The sequence below is a fragment of the Hemiscyllium ocellatum genome, chromosome 25, assembly GCF_020745735.1.
Source record: "Hemiscyllium ocellatum isolate sHemOce1 chromosome 25, sHemOce1.pat.X.cur, whole genome shotgun sequence".
Taxonomy (NCBI): domain Eukaryota; kingdom Metazoa; phylum Chordata; class Chondrichthyes; order Orectolobiformes; family Hemiscylliidae; genus Hemiscyllium; species Hemiscyllium ocellatum.
The window spans coordinates 1,959,937-1,979,447 of record NC_083425.1 but is presented as its reverse complement, the minus strand read 5'-3'; the positions used below and the strand labels follow the sequence as shown (position 1 = coordinate 1,979,447).

The window sequence follows — 19,511 nt, the reverse complement described above, 5'->3', positions numbered from 1 at the left end:
CATCTGATTCACTAATGTCCTTGAGGGAAGGAAACGGCCATCCTTACTTGGTCAGGCCAACATTTGTCTCCAAACTCAGCAACATGGTTGACTCTTAACTACCCTCTGGGCAATAACTGCTGACCTAGCCAGTGACACCCTCACCTTGGGAATCAATGTAAAAAACACTGTTGTCCAACATGGAAGGGTACAGATTCTTCAGCCAAGGGGCTGGTAATCAGCAGGAGGTTCCCTGCGCTGGTTAGACAGGACATAACCAGTGATGAGGAGGGTGGTGGTGTGTGCAGTATTGTCTCTAAGGTATTTTTCTGTGAGTAGGACTATAGCGGGCTGTCGCTTGATTTGTTTGAGACAGAACGCCTCCAGTTTTGTTCACTATCCCCGGGTATTAATGAGGAGGACTTTGCAGAGTCAACAGGGTGTGCTTCTCTTTGAGACTTTGTAGTAGTTGGCACAACTAAAGAGCTTGCTTGGCCATTTCAGAGGACATTTAAAGAGTCAAACATTGCTGAGAGTCTGGAATCACATGTCAGCCAGAACAGATCACGGTAGCAATTTCTCTTCATTAAAAGGCAATAATGAATCTGATCAGTTTTTGTGGTCTTCACTGGACATTCAATTCTAGATATTCTCTAGAATTTAGAAGGTTGAGGGACCTACTCAAGGTCTTCAAGATATTAACAGGACAAGATAAGGTAGATAAAGACAAAATATTTCCATTGATTAAAGATTCTAGAACTAGGGAGCTTGGATTAAGGATCAGGGTCAGGTCATTCAGGAGAGATATTAAAAAGCACTTCCTGTAACAAAGAATATTGGAGGTTTGGAACTCTCTTCCTCCAATGGCAGTCAATGCTATTACATTTGTTATATTTAAATCTGAGATAGACAAAGGTATCAATGGATATGGGCCCAAAGCAGCATATAGAGTTAGACTACAGATCAGCCATGACCTTACTGCATGAGGCTCAAGGGGCTGAATGGCCTACAGCTGTTCTTGTATTTAATGAATTCAAAAGCCTTGGTGATTTTTGAACCCAGGTGCTCGGGTGTTCTTGGATGAGCACTTGAAGCATCGTAACAATCAAGGCTCATGCAGGAAAATGGAACTTCTGGATGAAGGTGTATATATTTGGGTAGACTCAATCGACCAAAGGACCTCTTCTGTACTGTATCAGCCTGTGATTCTATGAACTTGGATTGCTAGCCCAGTGACAATACAACTACACAATTCTCTCCCCATTGGACTGATCAATGTTATATTTAGCAAAGTATTGCCGTTCTGAGGAAGAGCCACTTGATCTGAAACATTAACTCTATTTTCTCTCCAAAGTTGCTGCCAGACCTATTGAGCTTTTTCAGCAATTTCAGTTTTTGTGGCAGTGTTTTGCCGTTGCTTTCTGAGGGAGAGTAGACCAGGAAACTCTTCCATTCTTCCTGCCTGCCATCAGGAGCATATGCAAAGGATTTACAAGTTGCTCAATTTGTTTGGATACACTACAAACACATGGCCTAAAATTCCTGACCAATGACTCGAACCAGGACGATCTGGCCCAGAGGTAGGTGTGTTACCACTGTGTACAGTCCTAACCTGCTCACATTTCACACAAACCTCCTTCCATCCTTCAACTGTCAGTGTCACCACGATTCTCTTCTCTGCAAAATGCTTTTCTAGCCTTCACAAATAACCTACATGCCAACTTGTCCCAGTGAATTCCTCACTCAGGAAGATGTGGGTCCTCCTACTGACCTGCACCTGGGACTGAGTGTGCTACAGGCGTCACTGTGTACACCATATGGACTCAGTGCCATGGGTGATTTTATACACACAGGAGGGATGTCAGGGGAAATGAGCTCAGGATCATGTTCATCAGGTAACCTTCAGTGAAAAAGGAAGTCATCAGACAGTGTTGATAGGAATGGAATTGTCTACCATATAACCACGTTTGAATAATCACTGACATTAGAAGAATGAGACATATCAATGAAACCAGTTTTCCATTGATAGCTCGTCCTTCATAAAGGGACAATGCCTCCATTTAAATGGATCACATGGTTTTCAAAACTCTCTCTTATCTTGGTAACCTCATTCCGCCATACTCCAATCTCAGATCGCTTCTTATGCTGGCCTTTCAGGCATTCTTGATTTCCATCACACTGACACCGATGGCCATACTTCAGCTACCCAAGTCCTGAGCTCTGTAATGCTCTCCCTAAATCTCTTCGCCCTTGCCCATCTCTCTCTTCTTCAAAAGACTCCTTAAAAATTACCTCTTTGGACAAGCCTGTGGTCACCTGCCCTAATATCACTCTGTGTGGCTCAGTGACAGAGTCCATAAGACATAGGAGTGGAAGTAAGGCCATTCAGCTCATCAAGTCCATTCCGCCATTCAATCATGGCTGATGGGCATTTCAACTCCACTTACCAGCATTCTCCCCGTAGCCCTTACTTCCTTGTGACATCAAGAATTTATCAATCTCTGCCTTGAAGACATTTAGCGTCCCGGCCTCCACTGCACTCTGCGGCAATGAATTCCACAGGCCCACCACTTTCTGGCTGAAGAAATGTCTCCGCATTTCTGTTCTGAATTGACCCCCTAGTCAGTTTAGTAACACTCCCAAGAAGCAGAACAGGATGTTTTATAATATCAAGGCATTACAGAAATACAACTTACTGCCAGGGAGAAACCTAAAGATTACAAAGTTGTTAAAGGAGCAGGTACTCACAATAAAGGGGGCAGTTGTCCAAGTGAAAGTGGATAGGGCATTGAGGTAGGCAGCTTTTTTCAGAATACTGAGCTCCTTCTGCCGAATAGCCAGGACCTTCTGCTCGAAAGACGCTTCCCAGGCATACAACTTCAGCACCTTAATACCATTCAGGATCTCATTCATCAGCTTAATCCGAGCGTCTTTGTGTTGCATCTGTTGCACCTACAGGGTGAAAGAGATCACAATCACATCATGTGGTTTGCAAAAGATGGCAACTGTATCACAGGCTGGACACGTCGCAAAACAGGGCTGGGGAGGTGAGAAGAAAAGATAGGTCACACATGGCAAAGGAGGGTCAGTTCTTTCATGTAATCATGGCTAATTACCCAACTCAAACAGCCTGTTCCTGCTTTCCCCCTATATCCTTTGATTCTTTTAACCTCAAGTGCCATATCCAAAGCTTTCTTGAAATCATACACCATTTTGGCCTTGACTATGTCATGTGGTAGTGAATTCCATTGGCTCACCACTCTGGATGACAAAATATCTTATCTCAGTCCTAAATGGTTTACCTGGTATCCTTAAACTGTGATTCCTGGGTCTGGACATCCCTGTAAACAGGAAAATCCTTCTTACATAGACTGTCTAGTTCCATTAGAATTCTATAGATGTTTATGAAATCTCTCCTTCATTCTTCTGAACCCAAGGGAATATAATCCTAATTGATTCAATCTCTCCTCATACCACATGGTCACACAATCCCAGGAATCAGACTGGTAAGCCTTCAGTGCACTCCCTCTATAGCAAGAGCATCCCTCCTCAGCTAAGAAGACCAAACTGCAGACAATATTTCAGGTTTGGTTTCACCGAGACCTTCTACAATTGCAGCAAGATGTCCCCGCTTCTGTACTCTAATCCTCTCACTACGAGGGTCAACATTTTCTTCACTGCCTGCTGACCTTCGGTGACTAGTGTACGAGGACACCCATGTCTTGTTGCACATTTCCCTCTCTTAGTTTATTGCCAGTTAATAACCGGCCTTTGTGTTGTTGCTACCAAAGTAGATATGCTCACATTTATCCACATTATGCTGCGTCTGCCATGCAGATGTACATTCACTAAGCCTGTCCAAATCACACCGAAGCATCTGTGCATCATCCTCCCAGCCCATCCTCCCAGCCAACTTTGTGTCGGCTGTAAATTTGGAGATCCTACACTGAATTCCCTTAACACTAATCTATAGTGTGAATAGCTGGGGTCCAGCACGGCCCCCTGTAGTACCCCACTAGTCTCTGCGTGCCAATCATCAAACAACTTGTTTACTCCTTCCATTTCCAGTCTGCCAGCCAGTTTCCGATCCATCTGAGGCTGACAGAGTAAAGAAAGCTGAAGGGAGAATGAGAAGGATTGAAGCTGAAACTAAAGTACTGAGTGACACTGTGAGAGAGTGCGTGTGTGAATGAAAGGTTATTAAACAACGGATGGGAGAAGTATCCTGAGTAAAGGGATGGAAAAGAGGAAGATACTGTGGAAAAGAATTAAGGAGTAAAGAGAGTTTTTGTGACATACCTGAAAGCTTCGACTTTTCATGGCAATCACTGCATTGAATGGGATCAGAAGAATCATCACAGCAACACCAGCCAGAACTGAAGGACCCAGGTACTGGGAAAGGAGACAGAGGCCACATTAGTCTTGGTGTCTCTTCGATGGTCAAACCCAAAACTTCAAGTCTTCGCTGTGGTCCTGTGCACCTCAAAACCACAACTTTTCACAATTTCAGAAGGAGATCAGGGAAAGGGGGTACCTGCCACAGGAAGTAAAGAGCCAGGCAGATCTGGAGTGGAGCTGACCAGAGCATGTTGAGGAAGCCGGTGAGATCCATGAATCTCTGAGCATCCACTGACATCAAGTTCACAATCTCCCCAATGGTGGATGAACGTTTAGCTGAGTTAGTGATGACCAGAGACTGAAAAAAAAGTCAAATAAGCTTAGACTTAATCATCATTTCCAATACAAGAGATGGCCTTGGGTACATCATGTCAGCAGCAGTTAACAAAGATCTGACGACATCTCATTTTTCTGCTCCTGGAGGCTATGGCAACAAAGTGAATATTCAAATTCTGCTTAAATGTCACAAGAATTTCTGACTGAATCACCCTTTCAGGCAGAGTTTCAGACTCCCACCAACCTCAGTGAAAAATCTCTCTCCATTCCCCACTTAGCTTTTTACCTTTAACTTACACTCCTTAGCTATTGATACCTCTACTAACGGAAAAGTGCCACCCTCTCCTCCATATTTATGATCCTCAAAATCGTAAACACATCTGTCAGATCCCCCCTTAACCCTCACTGTTCCAAGGAAAGCAGTCCTACCCAACCACTCCTATCCCAGGCTCTGCTGCCCAGCAAAATCCTGGTAAATCTTCTCTGCACCCTCAGGCAGTCACATCCTTCCTATATAGAAATGGAAGTTGCTGGAAAAGCTCAGCAGGTCTGACAGCATCTGTGAAGAGAAAACGAAGTTAACGTTTCAGGTCCCATGACTTCCTGAGACCCTTCCTATGATGTGATGACCGGAACTGTACACAGTTCCCAAGTTGCGGCCTAACCAATGGTTTATACAGTTCAGCATAACCTCCTTGTTCTTATCTTCAATGCCTTGGCTCATCAAGGCACTTTAATCTCACACTTCAGAAGAATTCTTCATATAGTATACCCTATTCACAGCATGCCTCTCCTGAAGTTTCTGCTGGTACTGATTCCAAAGACTGAAGCATTTGCAAAAAGAAAAAGAACTCACATTTATGTAGCACCTGTCAACTACAGAATGTTACGTATTTTGTAGTGTAGCTATTGCTGGGGTGGAAGAAATATAGCAACAAATTGTGCACTGCTAGCTCCCGTGAACAGCAGTACAATAACAACTGAATACAATAATACCAACAGGATATCAAGAATGGGAGCTTATCCCAGTCCTGTCCACAACTAATGTACGGTGGCATGGTGGCTGAGTGATTAGCACTCCTGTATCACAGTACCAGGATCCCAGGTTTGATTCCAGCCCCAGGCGACTGTGTGGAGTTTGCACATTCTCGGTTTGTCTGGATAAATTGGCTCTGGATGCTCTGGTTTACTCCCACAGTCCAAAGACGTGCAGGTCAGGCGAATTGGCCATGCTAAATTGCCCATAATGATAGGTGTATTAGGTTGAGGGGGATGGGTCTGAGTGGGTTACTCTTCAGAAGGATGGCGTGAAAAAAAGATGTGGGTGGCACAGTGGTTAGCACTGCTGCCTCACAAGCGCCAGAGACCCGGGTTCAATTCCCGACTCAAGCGACTGTGTGGAGTTCGCACATTCTCCCCGTGTCTGCGTGGGTTTCCTCCGGGTGCTCCGGTTTCCTCCCACAGTCCAAAAGATGTGCAGGTCAGGTGAATTGACCATGCTAAATTACCCGTAGTGTTAGGTAAAGGGGTAAATGTAGGGGTCTGGGTGGGTTGCGCTTCGGCGGGTCAGTGTGGACTTGTTGGGCCGAAGGGCCTGTTTCCACACTGTAAGTAATCTAATCTAATCTACTGCGCTGAACTGAATTAATTAAAAGTAGGATATTTCTGATGGTTCCACTGTTTTCTGGTCATAGAACATAAAACATTACAGCGCAGTACAGGCCCTTCGGAACTCGATGTCGCTCCAACCTGTGAAATTAATCTGAAGCCCATCTATCCTACACTATCCAATGACCATTTAAATGCCCTTCAAGTTGGCAAGATTACTATTGTTGCAGGCAGTGCATTCCATGTCCCTGCTACTGAGTAAAGAAACTACTGCTGACATCTGTCCTATATCTATCACCCCTCAATTTAAAGCTATGTCCCCTCATGCTAGCCATCACCATCTGAGTAAAGAGGCTCTCTCTGTCTACCTTACCTAATCCTCTGATTATCTTATATGTCTCAATTAAGTCACCTCTGAACCTTCTTTTCTCAAACGAAAACAGCCTCAAGTCCCTCAGCCTTTCCTCGTTAGACCTTCCCTCCATACCAGGCAACGTCTTCGTACATCTCCTCTGCACCCTTTCCAAAGCTTCCACATCCTTCCTATAATGCAGTGACTAGAACTGTACACAATACTCCAAATGTGGCTGCACCAGAGTTTTGTACAGCTGCAATATGACCTCCTGGCTCCAAAACTCATTCCCTCTACCAATAAAAGCCAACACACTGTATACCTTCTTAACAACCCTATCAAGCTGGTGGCAACTTTCAGGGATCTATGTACATGGACACAGACATCTCTGTTCATCTCCAGTACCAAGAATCTTACCATTAGCCCAGTACTCTGCATTCCTGTTGCTCCTTCCAAACCACCTCTCAGCCCAGCTCTGTAGCATATCTATGTCCCTCTGTAAGCTGCAACATCCTTCAGCACGGTCTCACCTGCACCGACCTTAATGTCATACGCAAATTTACTAACCCATCGTTCTACGCCCTTATCCAGGTCATTTATAAAAATGACAAACAGCAGCGGCCCCAAAACAGATCCTTGCGGTACCCCACTAGTAACTGAACAAAGAACAAATAAAATTACAGCACAGGAACAGGCCCTTTGGCCCTCCAAGCCTGTGCCGATCCAGATCCTCGATCTAAACCTGTTGCCTATTTCCTAAGTAAAAAATGAGGTCTGCAGATGCTGGAGATCACAGCTGCAAATGTGTTGCTGGTCAAAGCACAGCAGGTTAGGCAGCATCTCAGGAATAGAGAATTCGACGTTTCGAGCATAAGCCCTTCATCAGGAATAAGAGAGAGAGAGCCAAGCAGGCTGAGATAAAAGGTAGGGAGGAGGGACTAGGGGGAGGGGCGATGGAGGTGGGATAGGTGGAAGGAGGTCAAGGTGAGGGTGATAGGCCGGAGTGGGGTGGGGGCGGAGAGGTCAGGAAGAGGATTGCAGGTTAGGAGGGCGGTGCTGAGTTGAGGGAACCGACTGAGACAAGGTGGGGGGAGGGGAAATGAGGAAGCTGGAGAAATCTGAATTCATACCTTGTGGTTGGAGGGTTCCCAGGCGGAAGATGAGGCGCTCCTCCTCCAGCCGTCGTGTAGTTGTGTTCTGCCGGTGGAGGAGTCCAAGGACCTGCATGTCCTCGGTGGAGTGGGAGGGGGAGTTAAAGTGTTGAGCCACGGGGTGATTGGGTTGATTGGTTCGGGCGGCCCAGAGGTGTTCTCTGAAGCGTTCCGCAAGTAAGCGGCCTGTCTCACCAATATAGAGGAGGCCACATCGGGTGCAGCGGATGCAATAGAAGATGTGTGTGGAGGTACAGGTGAACTTGTGGCGGATATGGAAGGATCCCTTGGGGCCTTGGAGGGAAGTGAGTGTGGAGGTGTGGGCGCAAGTTTTACATTTCCTGCGGTTGCAGGGGAAGGTGCCGGGGGTGGAGGTTGGGTTGGTGGGGGGTGTGGATCTGACAAGGGAGTCACGAAGGGAGTGGTCCTTGCGGAACGCTGATAGGGGAGGGGAGGGAAATATATCCTTGGTGGTGGGGTCCGTTTGGAGGTGGCGGAAATGGCGGCGGATAATACGTTGTATGCGCAGGTTGGTGGGGTGGTAGGTGAGAATGCACAGGTTGGTGGGGTACCCCACCAACCTGCGCATACAACGTATTATCCGCCGCCATTTCCGCCACCTCCAAACGGACCCCACCACCAAGGATATATTTCCCTCCCCTCCCCTATCAGCGTTCCGCAAGGACCACTCCCTTCGTGACTCCCTTGTCAGATCCACACCCCCCACCAACCCAACCTCCACCCCCGGCACCTTCCCCTGCAACCGCAGGAAATGTAAAACTTGCGCCCACACCTCCACACTCACTTCCCTCCAAGGCCCCAAGGGATCCTTCCATATCCGCCACAAGTTCACCTGTACCTCCACACACATCATCTATTGCATCCGCTGCACCCGATGTGGCCTCCTCTATATTGGTGAGACAGGCCGCTTACTTGCGGAACGCTTCAGAGAACACCTCTGGGCCGCCCGAACCAATCAACCCAATCACCCCGTGGCTCAACACTTTAACTCCCCCTCCCACTCCACCGAGGACATGCAGGTCCTTGGACTCCTCCACCGGCAGAACACAACTACACGACGGCTGGAGGAGGAGCGCCTCATCTTCCGCCTGGGAACCCTCCAACCACAAGGTATGAATTCAGATTTCTCCAGCTTCCTCATTTCCCCTCCCCCCACCTTGTCTCAGTCGGTTCCCTCAACTCAGCACCGCCCTCCTAACCTGCAATCTTCTTCCTGACCTCTCCGCCCCCACCCCACTCCGGCCTATCACCCTCACCTTGACCTCCTTCCACCTATCCCACCTCCATCGCCCCTCCCCCTAGTCCCTCCTCCCTACCTTTTATCTCAGCCTGCTTGGCTCTCTCTCTCTTATTCCTGATGAAGGGCTTATGCTCGAAACGTCGAATTCTCTATTCCTGAGATGCTGCCTAACCTGCTGTGCTTTGACCAGCAACACATTTGCAGCCTATTTCCTAAGGATCTGTATCCCTTTGCTCCCTGCCCACGCATGTATCTTAAATGACACTATTATGCCCAACTCTACCACCTTTGTTGGCAACACGTTCCAGGCACCCACCACCCTCTGCGTAAAGAACTTTCCATCCATATCTCCTCCAAACTTTATCCCCCTCACTTTGATCTTGTGACTCCTAGTAATTGAGTCCCCCATTCTGGGAAAAAGCTTCTTGCAATCCATCCTGTCTACACACCTCTGATTTTCTAGATCTCAATCAGGTCCTCCCTCAACCTCCATCTTTCTAATGAAAATAATCCTAATCTACTCAACCTCTCCTCGTAGCTCGCGCCCTCCATACCAGGCAACATCCTGGTGGACCTCCCCTGCACCCTCTCCAAAACATCTATATCCTTTTGGTAATGTGGTGACCAGAACTGTACGCACCATCCCAAAAGTGGCCGAACCAAAATCTTATACAATTGTAAAATAACCAGTCAACTCTTGTACTCAATACCCCGTCCAATGAAGGAAAGCATGCCGTATGCCTTCTTGACCACTCTACTGACCTGTGTTACCACCATCAGGGAACAATGGACCTGAACACCCAGATCTCTCTGTACATCAGCTTTTCTCAGGCATTTCCATTTACTGTATAGTTCGCTCTGTAATTGGATCTTCCAAAATACATTACTTCGCATTTGTCCAGATTGAACTCCATCTGCCATTTCTCTGCACATCTCTCCAATCTATCTATATTCTCCTGTATTCTCCGACAGCCCCCTTCACTATCTGCTACTCCACCAATCTTAGTGTCATCTGTATACTAATCAGGCAATAGATACCTTCCTCTAAATCATTTATATAGATTACAAACAACAGTGGCCCCAGCATGAATCCCTGTGGGATATCACTGGTCATAGGTCTCCATTTTGAGAAGCTCCCTTCCACGACTACTGTCTCCAGTCGCCCAGCCAGTTCTCTACCCATCAAGCTAGAACACCCTTTATCCCATGCAACTTCACTCTCTCCATCAGCTTACTTTATCAAACGTCTTACTAAAGTCCATCTACATCCCTTCCCTCAACCAACTTTGTCATCTTCTCAAAGAGGTCTCTTAGGTTTATAAGACATGATCTTCCCTGCACAAAACCATGCTGCCCATTACTGACAATCCCATTTTCTTCCATATGGGAATAGATTCTATTCCTCAGTACATTCTCCAGCACTTTCTCTACCACGGAGGTCAGGCTCACCGGTCTATAGTTACATGCATGATCTCTGCTACCTTTTTTAAACAAGGGGACAACATTAGCAATTCTCCAGTCCTTCAGGTCCTCATCATGTTCAAGGATGCTGCAAAGATATCTGTTAAAGCTCCAACTATTTCCTCTCTTGCTTCCCTCAGTAACTTGGGATAGATCCCAGCTGGACCTGGGGACTTATCCACTTTAATGCCCTTTAGAATACCCCATCCAGTCTAGCAGCCTGTATCTCTGTATTCTCCTTGCCAACATTGTCTTTTTCTAGTGTAAATATTGACAAAAAATACTTATTTAGTGCTTCTCCTATCTCCTCGGAGTCCATGCACAACTTCCCACTACTGCCCTTGATTGGCCCTAATCTTACTCTAGTCATTCTTTTATTCCTGACATACCTATAGAAAGCTTTAGGGTTTTTCTTGATCCTATCTGCCAGCGACTTCTCATGACCCCTCCTGGCTCCTCTTACTGCTTTCTTTAGTTCTTTCCTGGCTAACCTGTAACTCCTAAGTGCCCTAACTGAACCTTCATGTCTCACCCTGACATCAACCTCCTTCTCCCTTTTGACAATGGATTCAACTTCCTTAGTAAACCATGGCTCCTGCACTCGACAACTTCTGCCCTGCCCGACAGGTACATACTTGCCAAGGATCTGCAATAGCTGGTCCTTGAATAAGCTCATTTCAATTGTGCCCGTCCGCTGCAGTTTCCTTCCCCCATCGTATGCATCCTAACATTTGCCTAATCGCACTATAATTGCCTTTCCCCCAGCTATAACTCTTGCCCCGCAATATATACCTATCCCTTTCCATCACTAAAGTAAACATAACCGAATTGTGGTCACTATCAGCAAAGTGCTCACCTACCTTCAAATCTAACACCTGGCCAGGTTCATTACCCAGCAACGAATCTAACGTGATTTTGCCCCTTGTTGACCTGTCTATTTACTGTATCAGGAAACCCTCCTGCACACATTGGAGAAAAACTGACCCATTTAAAAATACTTGAACGATAATATTCCTAGTTAATATTTGGAAAGTTGAAATCCCCCATAACAACTACCCTGTTACTCTCTCTCCAATCCAGAATCAGTTTTGCTATCCTTTCCTGTACATCTCTGGAACTATTTGGAGGCCTGTAGAAAACTCACAACAGGGTGACCTCTCCTTTCCGGTTTCTAACATCAGGCCATACTACCTCAGTGGACAAGTCTTCAAATGTCCTTTCTGCCACCGTAATACTGTCCTTGACTAACAAAGCTACACACCCCTCCTTTTCCAATCTTCTTTATTCTAACTGAAACATCTAAATCCTAAACCTGCAACAACCATTCCTGTGCCTGCTCTATCCATGTCTCAGAAATGGCCACAATGTCGAAATCCCAGGTACTGACCCATGCTGCAAGTTCACCCATCTTATTCCGGATGCTCCTGGTGTTGAAATAGGCACATTTCAAACCAACTTCTTGTCTGTTGCCCTCATGTGATGTTGAAACCCTACTTTGTATCTCAACCTCCTGTACACTCTAACTATAACTCAGGTTCCCATCCCCCTGCTGGATTAGTTTAAACCCTCCCAAAGAGCATGTTCCACACCCCCACCCACCCAACTCCCGGATATTGGTACCCCTCTGGCTCAGGTATAGACAATCCTGTTTGTAGAGGTCCCAAATACTCCAGAAAGAGCCCCAATTATCCAGGAACCCAAAACCCTCCCTCCTGCACCATGCCTGAACCCACGGGTTCAACTCCTCTCCACTTTCCTCACCTCGCTAGCATTTGGCACAGGCAAAAAAACAGAAACAACAATAGTTTGTTCTAGGTCTAAGCTTCCACCATTGTTCCCTGAATTTCTGTCTTATTTCCCCTTCGCTCTTCCGATATCATTTGTGGTTTACGTAGACCACAACTTGGAGCTGCTACCCCTCCCTTCAAGGATCCCAAAAACACAGACATCATGAACCTTGCCACCTGGGAGGCATCACACCAACCATGAGTCTCTCATTCCCACAGAAAGTGGTCATTTTTCTATGCTGTTTTTATAAGCTTATTTAGTTGTCTCCAGTATGGAGATTGAATGACGTACGCTGGATTATCAGCCCCACAATGTGGAAGATCAGCAGCTGTCTCACCTTGCGGTATATCGCTCCGACAATGGCGGTCCGTAGCCGCATGCCTGTTACAAAACAATACTGGAAGTGCTGGTGGAGAATGATGGTTTGCAGGGCAGCGGAGAAGAACATCAAGAATGAGATGCTGTATCCCCACCAGGTCCTGGACTCCCGGTTTTTGATGAAGGAAATCAACATGCTGGATGCAAACAAAAAAAAATCAAAGTGTGTCAGAAACTGAAGGAGAACCAGTAACTGCAGAACGAGAGGAATTAACTTCTCTCTATCCAAGACTTCCTTTAATCACAAAGTGGCTGAATTCCACAGTGCCTCTCGTTCCCCTGTACCTAGGAGCTTCCCAGTGCGATCAAACACTGAGTGCAGTCCTCAGATGAGAATTCCTGCTCATCACTTTCACAAACAATTAAGACAGCACAGAGTCTGGAAACGTTTCACCTGGAGAGGGATAACTAGGTTACTGCAACAAGTGAAAAACTGAGGGGGTGGGTTGAGGCACCCATTTTAAGAACATAACACAGTATAACCCGTTTGGCCCTTGATGTTGTGCCAACCTTTTATCCTACTCTAAGATCAGACTAACCTACAGACTCTTCATTTTATTACCATCCATGTGCCTATCCAGGAGTTGCTTAAATGTCCCCGATGTCTCTGAGTCTACCACCGCTGACAGTGCATTCCATGCACCCACCACTTTGTGTAAAGAACCTACCTCTGACATCTCCCCTAAAACTTTCTCCAGTCAACTTTACATTATGCCCCCTTGTGATAGCCATTTCTGCCCTGAGATAAAGTCTCTGGATATCCACTCTGTGTCTCATCCTGTATACCTCTATCAAGTCATCTCTCATCCTTCTTTACTCCAATGAGAAACCCCTAGCTCCCTTTCTTCACAAGACACACCCTCCAGTCCAGGCAGCATCCTGGTAAATATCCTCTGCACCCTCTCTAAAGCTTCCACATCCTTCCTATAATGAAGTGACCAGAACTGAACACAATATTCGAAGTGTGGCCTAACCAGGGTTCTGGAGAACTGCAGCATAACCTCACGTTCTTTAACTCAATCCCCCTACCAACGAAAGTCAACATCATATGCCTTCTTAACAAACCTACCAACTTGGGTGGCAACTTTGAGGGAATCAATGGACCTGGACCCCAAGATCCCTCTGTCCTCCACATTGCCAAGAACAGCACTATAATTCCCCCTTCCCCAAATAAATACTTTCCCATAACATCTGCTCCTATCCCTCTCCATGACTACAACAGAAGTCAGGGAGTTGTGATCACTATCACCAACATGCAGTCCCACCAAGAGATCTGATACCTAATCTGGTTTGTTGCCAGGCACCAAATCCAATATGGCCTCCCTCTAGTCAGTCAATCTATATATTGAGTCAGGAATCCTTCCTTGGCACACCTGACAAAAACTGCTCCATCCAAACTAATTGAATTAGGAAGTTCCAATTAATATTAGGGAAGTTAAAGTCACCCATGACAATAACCCTATTACCTCTGCAGCCTTTAAAAATCTGCCTCCCAATCTGCTTCTCTGTGTCTCTGTTGCTATTGGGCGGGCCTGTAGAAAACTCCCAATAAAGTAACTGCTCCTTTCCAGTTTCTGATTTCTACACATACTGACTCTGCAGACAAACCCTCCTCTTCGACCTCACTTTCTGCAGCTGTAATGCTATTCCTGATTTGCAATGCCACTCCCCCACCTCTTTTACCTCCCTCCCTATTCCTTTTGAAACATCTAAACCCTGGAACTTCCAACAGCCATTCCTGCCCCTGTGATATCCATGCCTCCAAAAAGGCCACAACATCATAGTTCCTCGTACTGATCTATGTTCAGTAGACAATAGGTGCAGGAGTAGGCTGTTCTACCCTTTGAGCCTGCACCACCATTCATTATGATCATGGTTGATCATCCTCAATCAGTATCCTGTTCCTGCCTTATCTCCATAACCCTTGATTCCACAATCCTTGAGAGCTCTATCCAACTCTTTCTTAAACGAATCCAGAGACTGGGCCTCCACTGTCCTCTGGGGCAGAGCATTCCACACAGCCACCACTCTCTGGGTGAAGAAGTTTCTCCTCATCTCTGTTCTAAATGGCCTACCCCTTATTTTTAAGCTGTGTCCTCTGGTTCAGGACTCACCCATCAGCGGAAACATGTTTCCTGCCTCCACTGTGTCCAATCCTTTAATAATCTTATACATCTCAATCAGATCCCCTCTCAGTCTTCTAAACTCAAGGGTATACAAGCCCAGTTGCTCCAATCTTTCAACGTAAGATAGTCCCACTATTCCAGAAATTGACCTCGTGAACCTACGCTGCACTCCCTCAATAGCCAGAATGTCTTTCCTCAAATTTGGAGACCAGAACTGCACACAATATTCCAGGTGCGGTCTCACCAGGGCCCAGTACAGCTGCAGAAGAACCTCTTTGCTTCTATACTCAATCCCTCTTGTTATGAACGCCAGCATGCTATTAGCTTTCTTCACTACCTGCTGTACCTGCATGCTGGCCTTCATTGACTGGTGTACAAGAACACCCAGATCTCTCTGTACTGCCCCTTTACCTAAATTGATTCCATTTAGATAGTAATCTGCCTTCCTGTTCTTGCCACCAAAGTGGATAACCATACATTTATCCACATTAAATTGCATCTGCCATGCATCTGTCCACTCACCTAACCTGTCCAGGTCACCCTGTAATCTCCTAACACCCTCCTCACATTTCACCCTGCCACCCAGCTTTGTATCCTCAGCAAATTTGCTAATGTTACTATTAATACCATCTCCTATATCATTAATATATATTGTAAAAAGCTGCGGTCCCAGCACTGATCCCTGCGGTACCCCACTGGTCACTGCCTGCCATTCCGAAAGGGAGCCGTTTATCACTACTCTTTGTTTTCTGTCAGCCAACCAACTTTCAATCCAAGTCAGTACTTTGCCCCCAATACCATGCGCCCTAATTTTGCTCACTAACCTCCTATGTGGGACTTTATCAAAGGCTTCCTGAAAGTCCAGGTACACTACATCCACTGGATCGCCCTTGTCCATCTTCAGAGTTACATCTTCAAAAAATTCCAGATTAGTCGAGCATGATTTCCCCTTCATAAATCCATGCTGACTCCGACCTATCCTGTTCGGAGTTAGTCATCTTTATTCCTAATAATTTTTTGCATTGAAATAGACACATTTCAACCCATCACACTGACTGCACCTTTGCTCTATCAACTGTCTATCCCTCCTCACAGACTCTCTGCAATGTGTATCTGGTTGTTCCTGATGAAGAGCTTTTGCCCGAAACGTCGATTTTCTTGCTCTTTGGAAGCTGCCTGACTTGCTGTGCTTTTCCAGCACCACTCTCACCTAGACTCTAATCTCCAGCATCTGCAGTATTCACTTCTGTCTGGCTGTTCACTCCCTCCTCCATCATCAGATGGCTCTGGTTCCCATCCCCGCCAAACTAATTTAAACCGTCCCAAAGGCAAACTTCCCACCCAGGATATTGGTGCCCTTCCACTTCAGGTGCAACCCATAAAAGGGAGACAAATCTCCTTCGGGAGAGAAATATTAGACTGGGGTGTAAATGGACTTGTTCTGAACCCATAGTTAACGACTAGGTGGAGCAGATTAAAACTGAACCCTGTATTTCAGACAGGATCTAGAGGGAATTTACAGTCCAAAGAACATTTCATAAATTCCCTTCGGTATACAAACATCATACTTGAGAAGTTGAGGATTGACGAAAGCCAACAGATCCTGGCACAGCTTCAGTGCCGACCCCAAAAGGAAGTAAGGAGCAAAGGTTCTGCACAGGGCTATGAGGAACGAAGGTTTCTTCTGGTCCCCCTTGTCGGGAAAAAGGACCTCAGCTTCATGAGGCTCCTGGTCTGTAACGTTATATGCAGGTGGGCATTTGGTGTAGACAGCCTCCTGATTCCTGGCAAAGAAAGGACATAAAACAGGCGATTACTCTCTGCTGACCAGCAACTATTCACAAAGCATCAACAATACTCAACCCTTTGATTCAATTCCAGTCTGTAATGCACTCCCATGTAACTGTTACTGTATACATAAACAGCTAGAACCCCTCGATTAGATTCCAGGTATCGGAGGGAAGATAATTACCTTTTCACTTTCAGCTTCTGCTTCTCCCACTCATTCAGTAGTTTTGGCACAACAACATCCGACCTATCCTCTTTGTTCAGTGACCAGAGATCTTTGTCCTCCAGGGGGTGCCTGTAACCCTGTATGGCCATTCTGTGGATATTAAGAGCATGTGAGGGAGGAAGAGAACAAAAAGAGACAGTGCAAAGGCGCGAGTGACAAGACAGTGCATAAGTAAGCAACAGGCAGAACTCGAGCATGGGTGAGAGAGAGCATAAGCAAGTGAGCAATCACAAGTGAGTGTCAGAGCCAGAGCGTGCACAAACGAGAGAGAAAAAGACAGACAAAAACAAAAAGGGGCACTCTGCTGAAATATAAAGACTCAGACCAGCACCAAACCAGACTGATTTGAATCAGATAAACACTAACCTTTACATTTCCCCCTAATGCTGATTAGTGGAATTTATCCACAGATACCACTCGGATTGGCCTGACAGGAAATTGCTCGCAATGGCCATTGTGGTCTGCAGATTAATAAAACAGGTGCCGGCTTGTATTGACAACTTATACTTGTAAAGAATCTTTCCCAACATTGATTGTCCCAAGATATTGCACAATAATATCGAATAAATGTGAACCAAGTATCACAAAGAGATAAAAGGTCAGATGACCAAAAGTTGAATGAAAGGTAGGGTTTTAGGGTACCTCTTAAAGGAGGAATGTAAATAAGAGAAATGGAGGTTCCGATTGGAAATTCCAGAGCTTGCAGCTTCCATAACTAAAGCTGAACCCCCAGCGGTGCAGCATTTAAAACTAGCAATATGCAAGGAGTCAGACTGCTGGAGATTGAGGTAGGTCACAAAATGGTGAGAGAGGTGTGGAAGTTGGCAGAAATTGGAATGGCAAGGACCTGGAAGGATTTGAAAATAAACAAGAGAATTTTATAATCAAGGAATTAATCAACTGGGAGGAGGGATAATGGGCGAACAGGAATTTGGTGTGAGGTAGAATATGGGGAGCAAAACTTTGCAGAAGCTTAGACTTTGTAGAGGATAGGATGTAAGCGGATGGAGAAATGCATTGGAATAATCAAGTCTGGTGAGAACAAAAGGGTTTCACCAGCAGATGAGTTAAAGTGAGGAATGGAGTCATATGTTAGGAGGTGGAAACAGGATATGTGGTTGGACATTCTACCTGGGGTCAAATGGAACAAGGAAGGTTTTGAACACAGGAGATTCTCGGTAGTCCAAGATGGATGACAGGAAAAAATTCTGGCTGTAACTGGCCACTCCTTTTTGAGGGATTTTAGGTGTTGGAGATCATTTCCTCGAATTCCAGGAGCAGCAATTACTGTTTTCTATGCTATTGCATTGTTTTAGAACTTTGGAGTAAAAAAAAAGTCAAAACAACAGCACTTTTAAAAGGGGGAGGCACTGACAAAGGCAGCACATAGTCAGAGAAGGAGGGAGAGAGGGAGAGACCCACACTACTAACTGACACAGCAGTGAACCTACACAGTCACTGCCTTTGCTGTTGAATTCATGTATCGCTGGACATCGGAGTGCATCTGGGAAAATTAACAAACAGCGAAATTCACAACTGATCTTGGAGTGACAGTTAGAGGCAACAGCAAGGGGGTGTGATGGAAGGCAGTCATAGGAAGGGAGAAAAGCCACAGATACAGTCAAATAGATGGGTTAACTCCAGGAAAGGCAGGAGGGGTAGGCAGGTAGGATTCTTAGGGGAATGTAACATGAACAGTTTCTGGTACCGAGACGGGCTCTAATATAATGAGGGGTACGTCGGGTTCCAAGCAATCGATTGTGTTAGGGGACTCTTTAGTCAGAGGTACAGACAGACATTTCTGTGGCCAGCAGTGAAATATCAGAATGGTGTGTTGCCTCCCTGGGGCCAGGATCAAGGATGTTTCAGACAGGGTGTAGGTAGTTCTCAAAGGGGAGAGGGACCAGCAGGAGGAGGTCATTGTACATATTGGAACAGACATAGGAAGGGAAAAGGATGACATTCTGAAGGAAGAATATAGAAAGTTAGGCACAAACTCAAAAAGGAGGTCCTTGAGCTGCTCGGGAGGATTTAGACTAGTGAATGTGTGCATGTGCGTGTGCGTGATGGTAGGGATAGTGAGGAAGGAGATCACTCAAATAACTACTCTTGAAGTAGCTTAAGTTTGGAGCAAGTCAGTGAACTGGTAAATTGCATACAACATCAAAGCAAACCTATTTACTTTTCATCCAACATTTGCATATATACACTTTGCAGAAATATACTTCTAACTGAAGGAGTCTTATCCAGCCATTCCCTCCCTCCCCCCATGAACGTCATTGATTCTAGGTGTAGCAGCCCAAAAACTCCCTTGCTTTTATTTGGGTATATGGAGATATAATGAGGTGAATTTCAAAATCACCATCGTATTTCTATTTTTCTCTGCAACTGTAATATACTTTCAAAGTACAGTGTGAAAATGAGATAGGTATATAAATGTGTGTGGTTATGTAGTGCCTTTTAAATGGAAAAACATCTCACTGTGATAGATGGAAGCTAATTTAATGCTGAAATTTTGGAAGAATCAAAGTCTTGGTTAAAGAGTTAGCTGCTTGTATGAAAAAAGTGATGGAGAGGCTTAGCCAGGATGTCTGAAGGAAAAGCCTTCAACAGGCATGACATGGAATTGTTAAAGTCAGCCACGTGCTTGTGATTAGAATGGGAAAAGAGAAGGTTATAGTTTGTAGGTTGGAGTGGTAATTAGAGATGGGAAAGACTA

At 45.6% G+C, this 19,511-nt stretch overlaps 1 protein-coding gene across 4 annotated transcripts in view; it reads right to left on the bottom strand.

Moving 5' to 3' along the window:
• Positions 1-19,511, bottom strand: part of abcc3 (ATP-binding cassette, sub-family C (CFTR/MRP), member 3) — a 149,636-nt gene that overhangs the window by 59,842 nt on the left and 70,283 nt on the right. For all 4 annotated transcript variants that reach the window (XM_060844661.1, XM_060844663.1, XM_060844664.1 and 1 more), the window contains exons 7-12: positions 16,751-16,882; positions 16,347-16,562; positions 12,612-12,789; positions 4,514-4,675; positions 4,279-4,371; positions 2,728-2,931 (exon numbers count right to left, since the gene is read on the bottom strand). In XM_060844661.1, the coding sequence (XP_060700644.1) occupies positions 2,728-2,931; positions 4,279-4,371; positions 4,514-4,675; positions 12,612-12,789; positions 16,347-16,562; positions 16,751-16,882 (985 nt within the window). The remainder of the gene's footprint in view (positions 1-2,727; positions 2,932-4,278; positions 4,372-4,513; positions 4,676-12,611; positions 12,790-16,346; positions 16,563-16,750; positions 16,883-19,511) is intronic.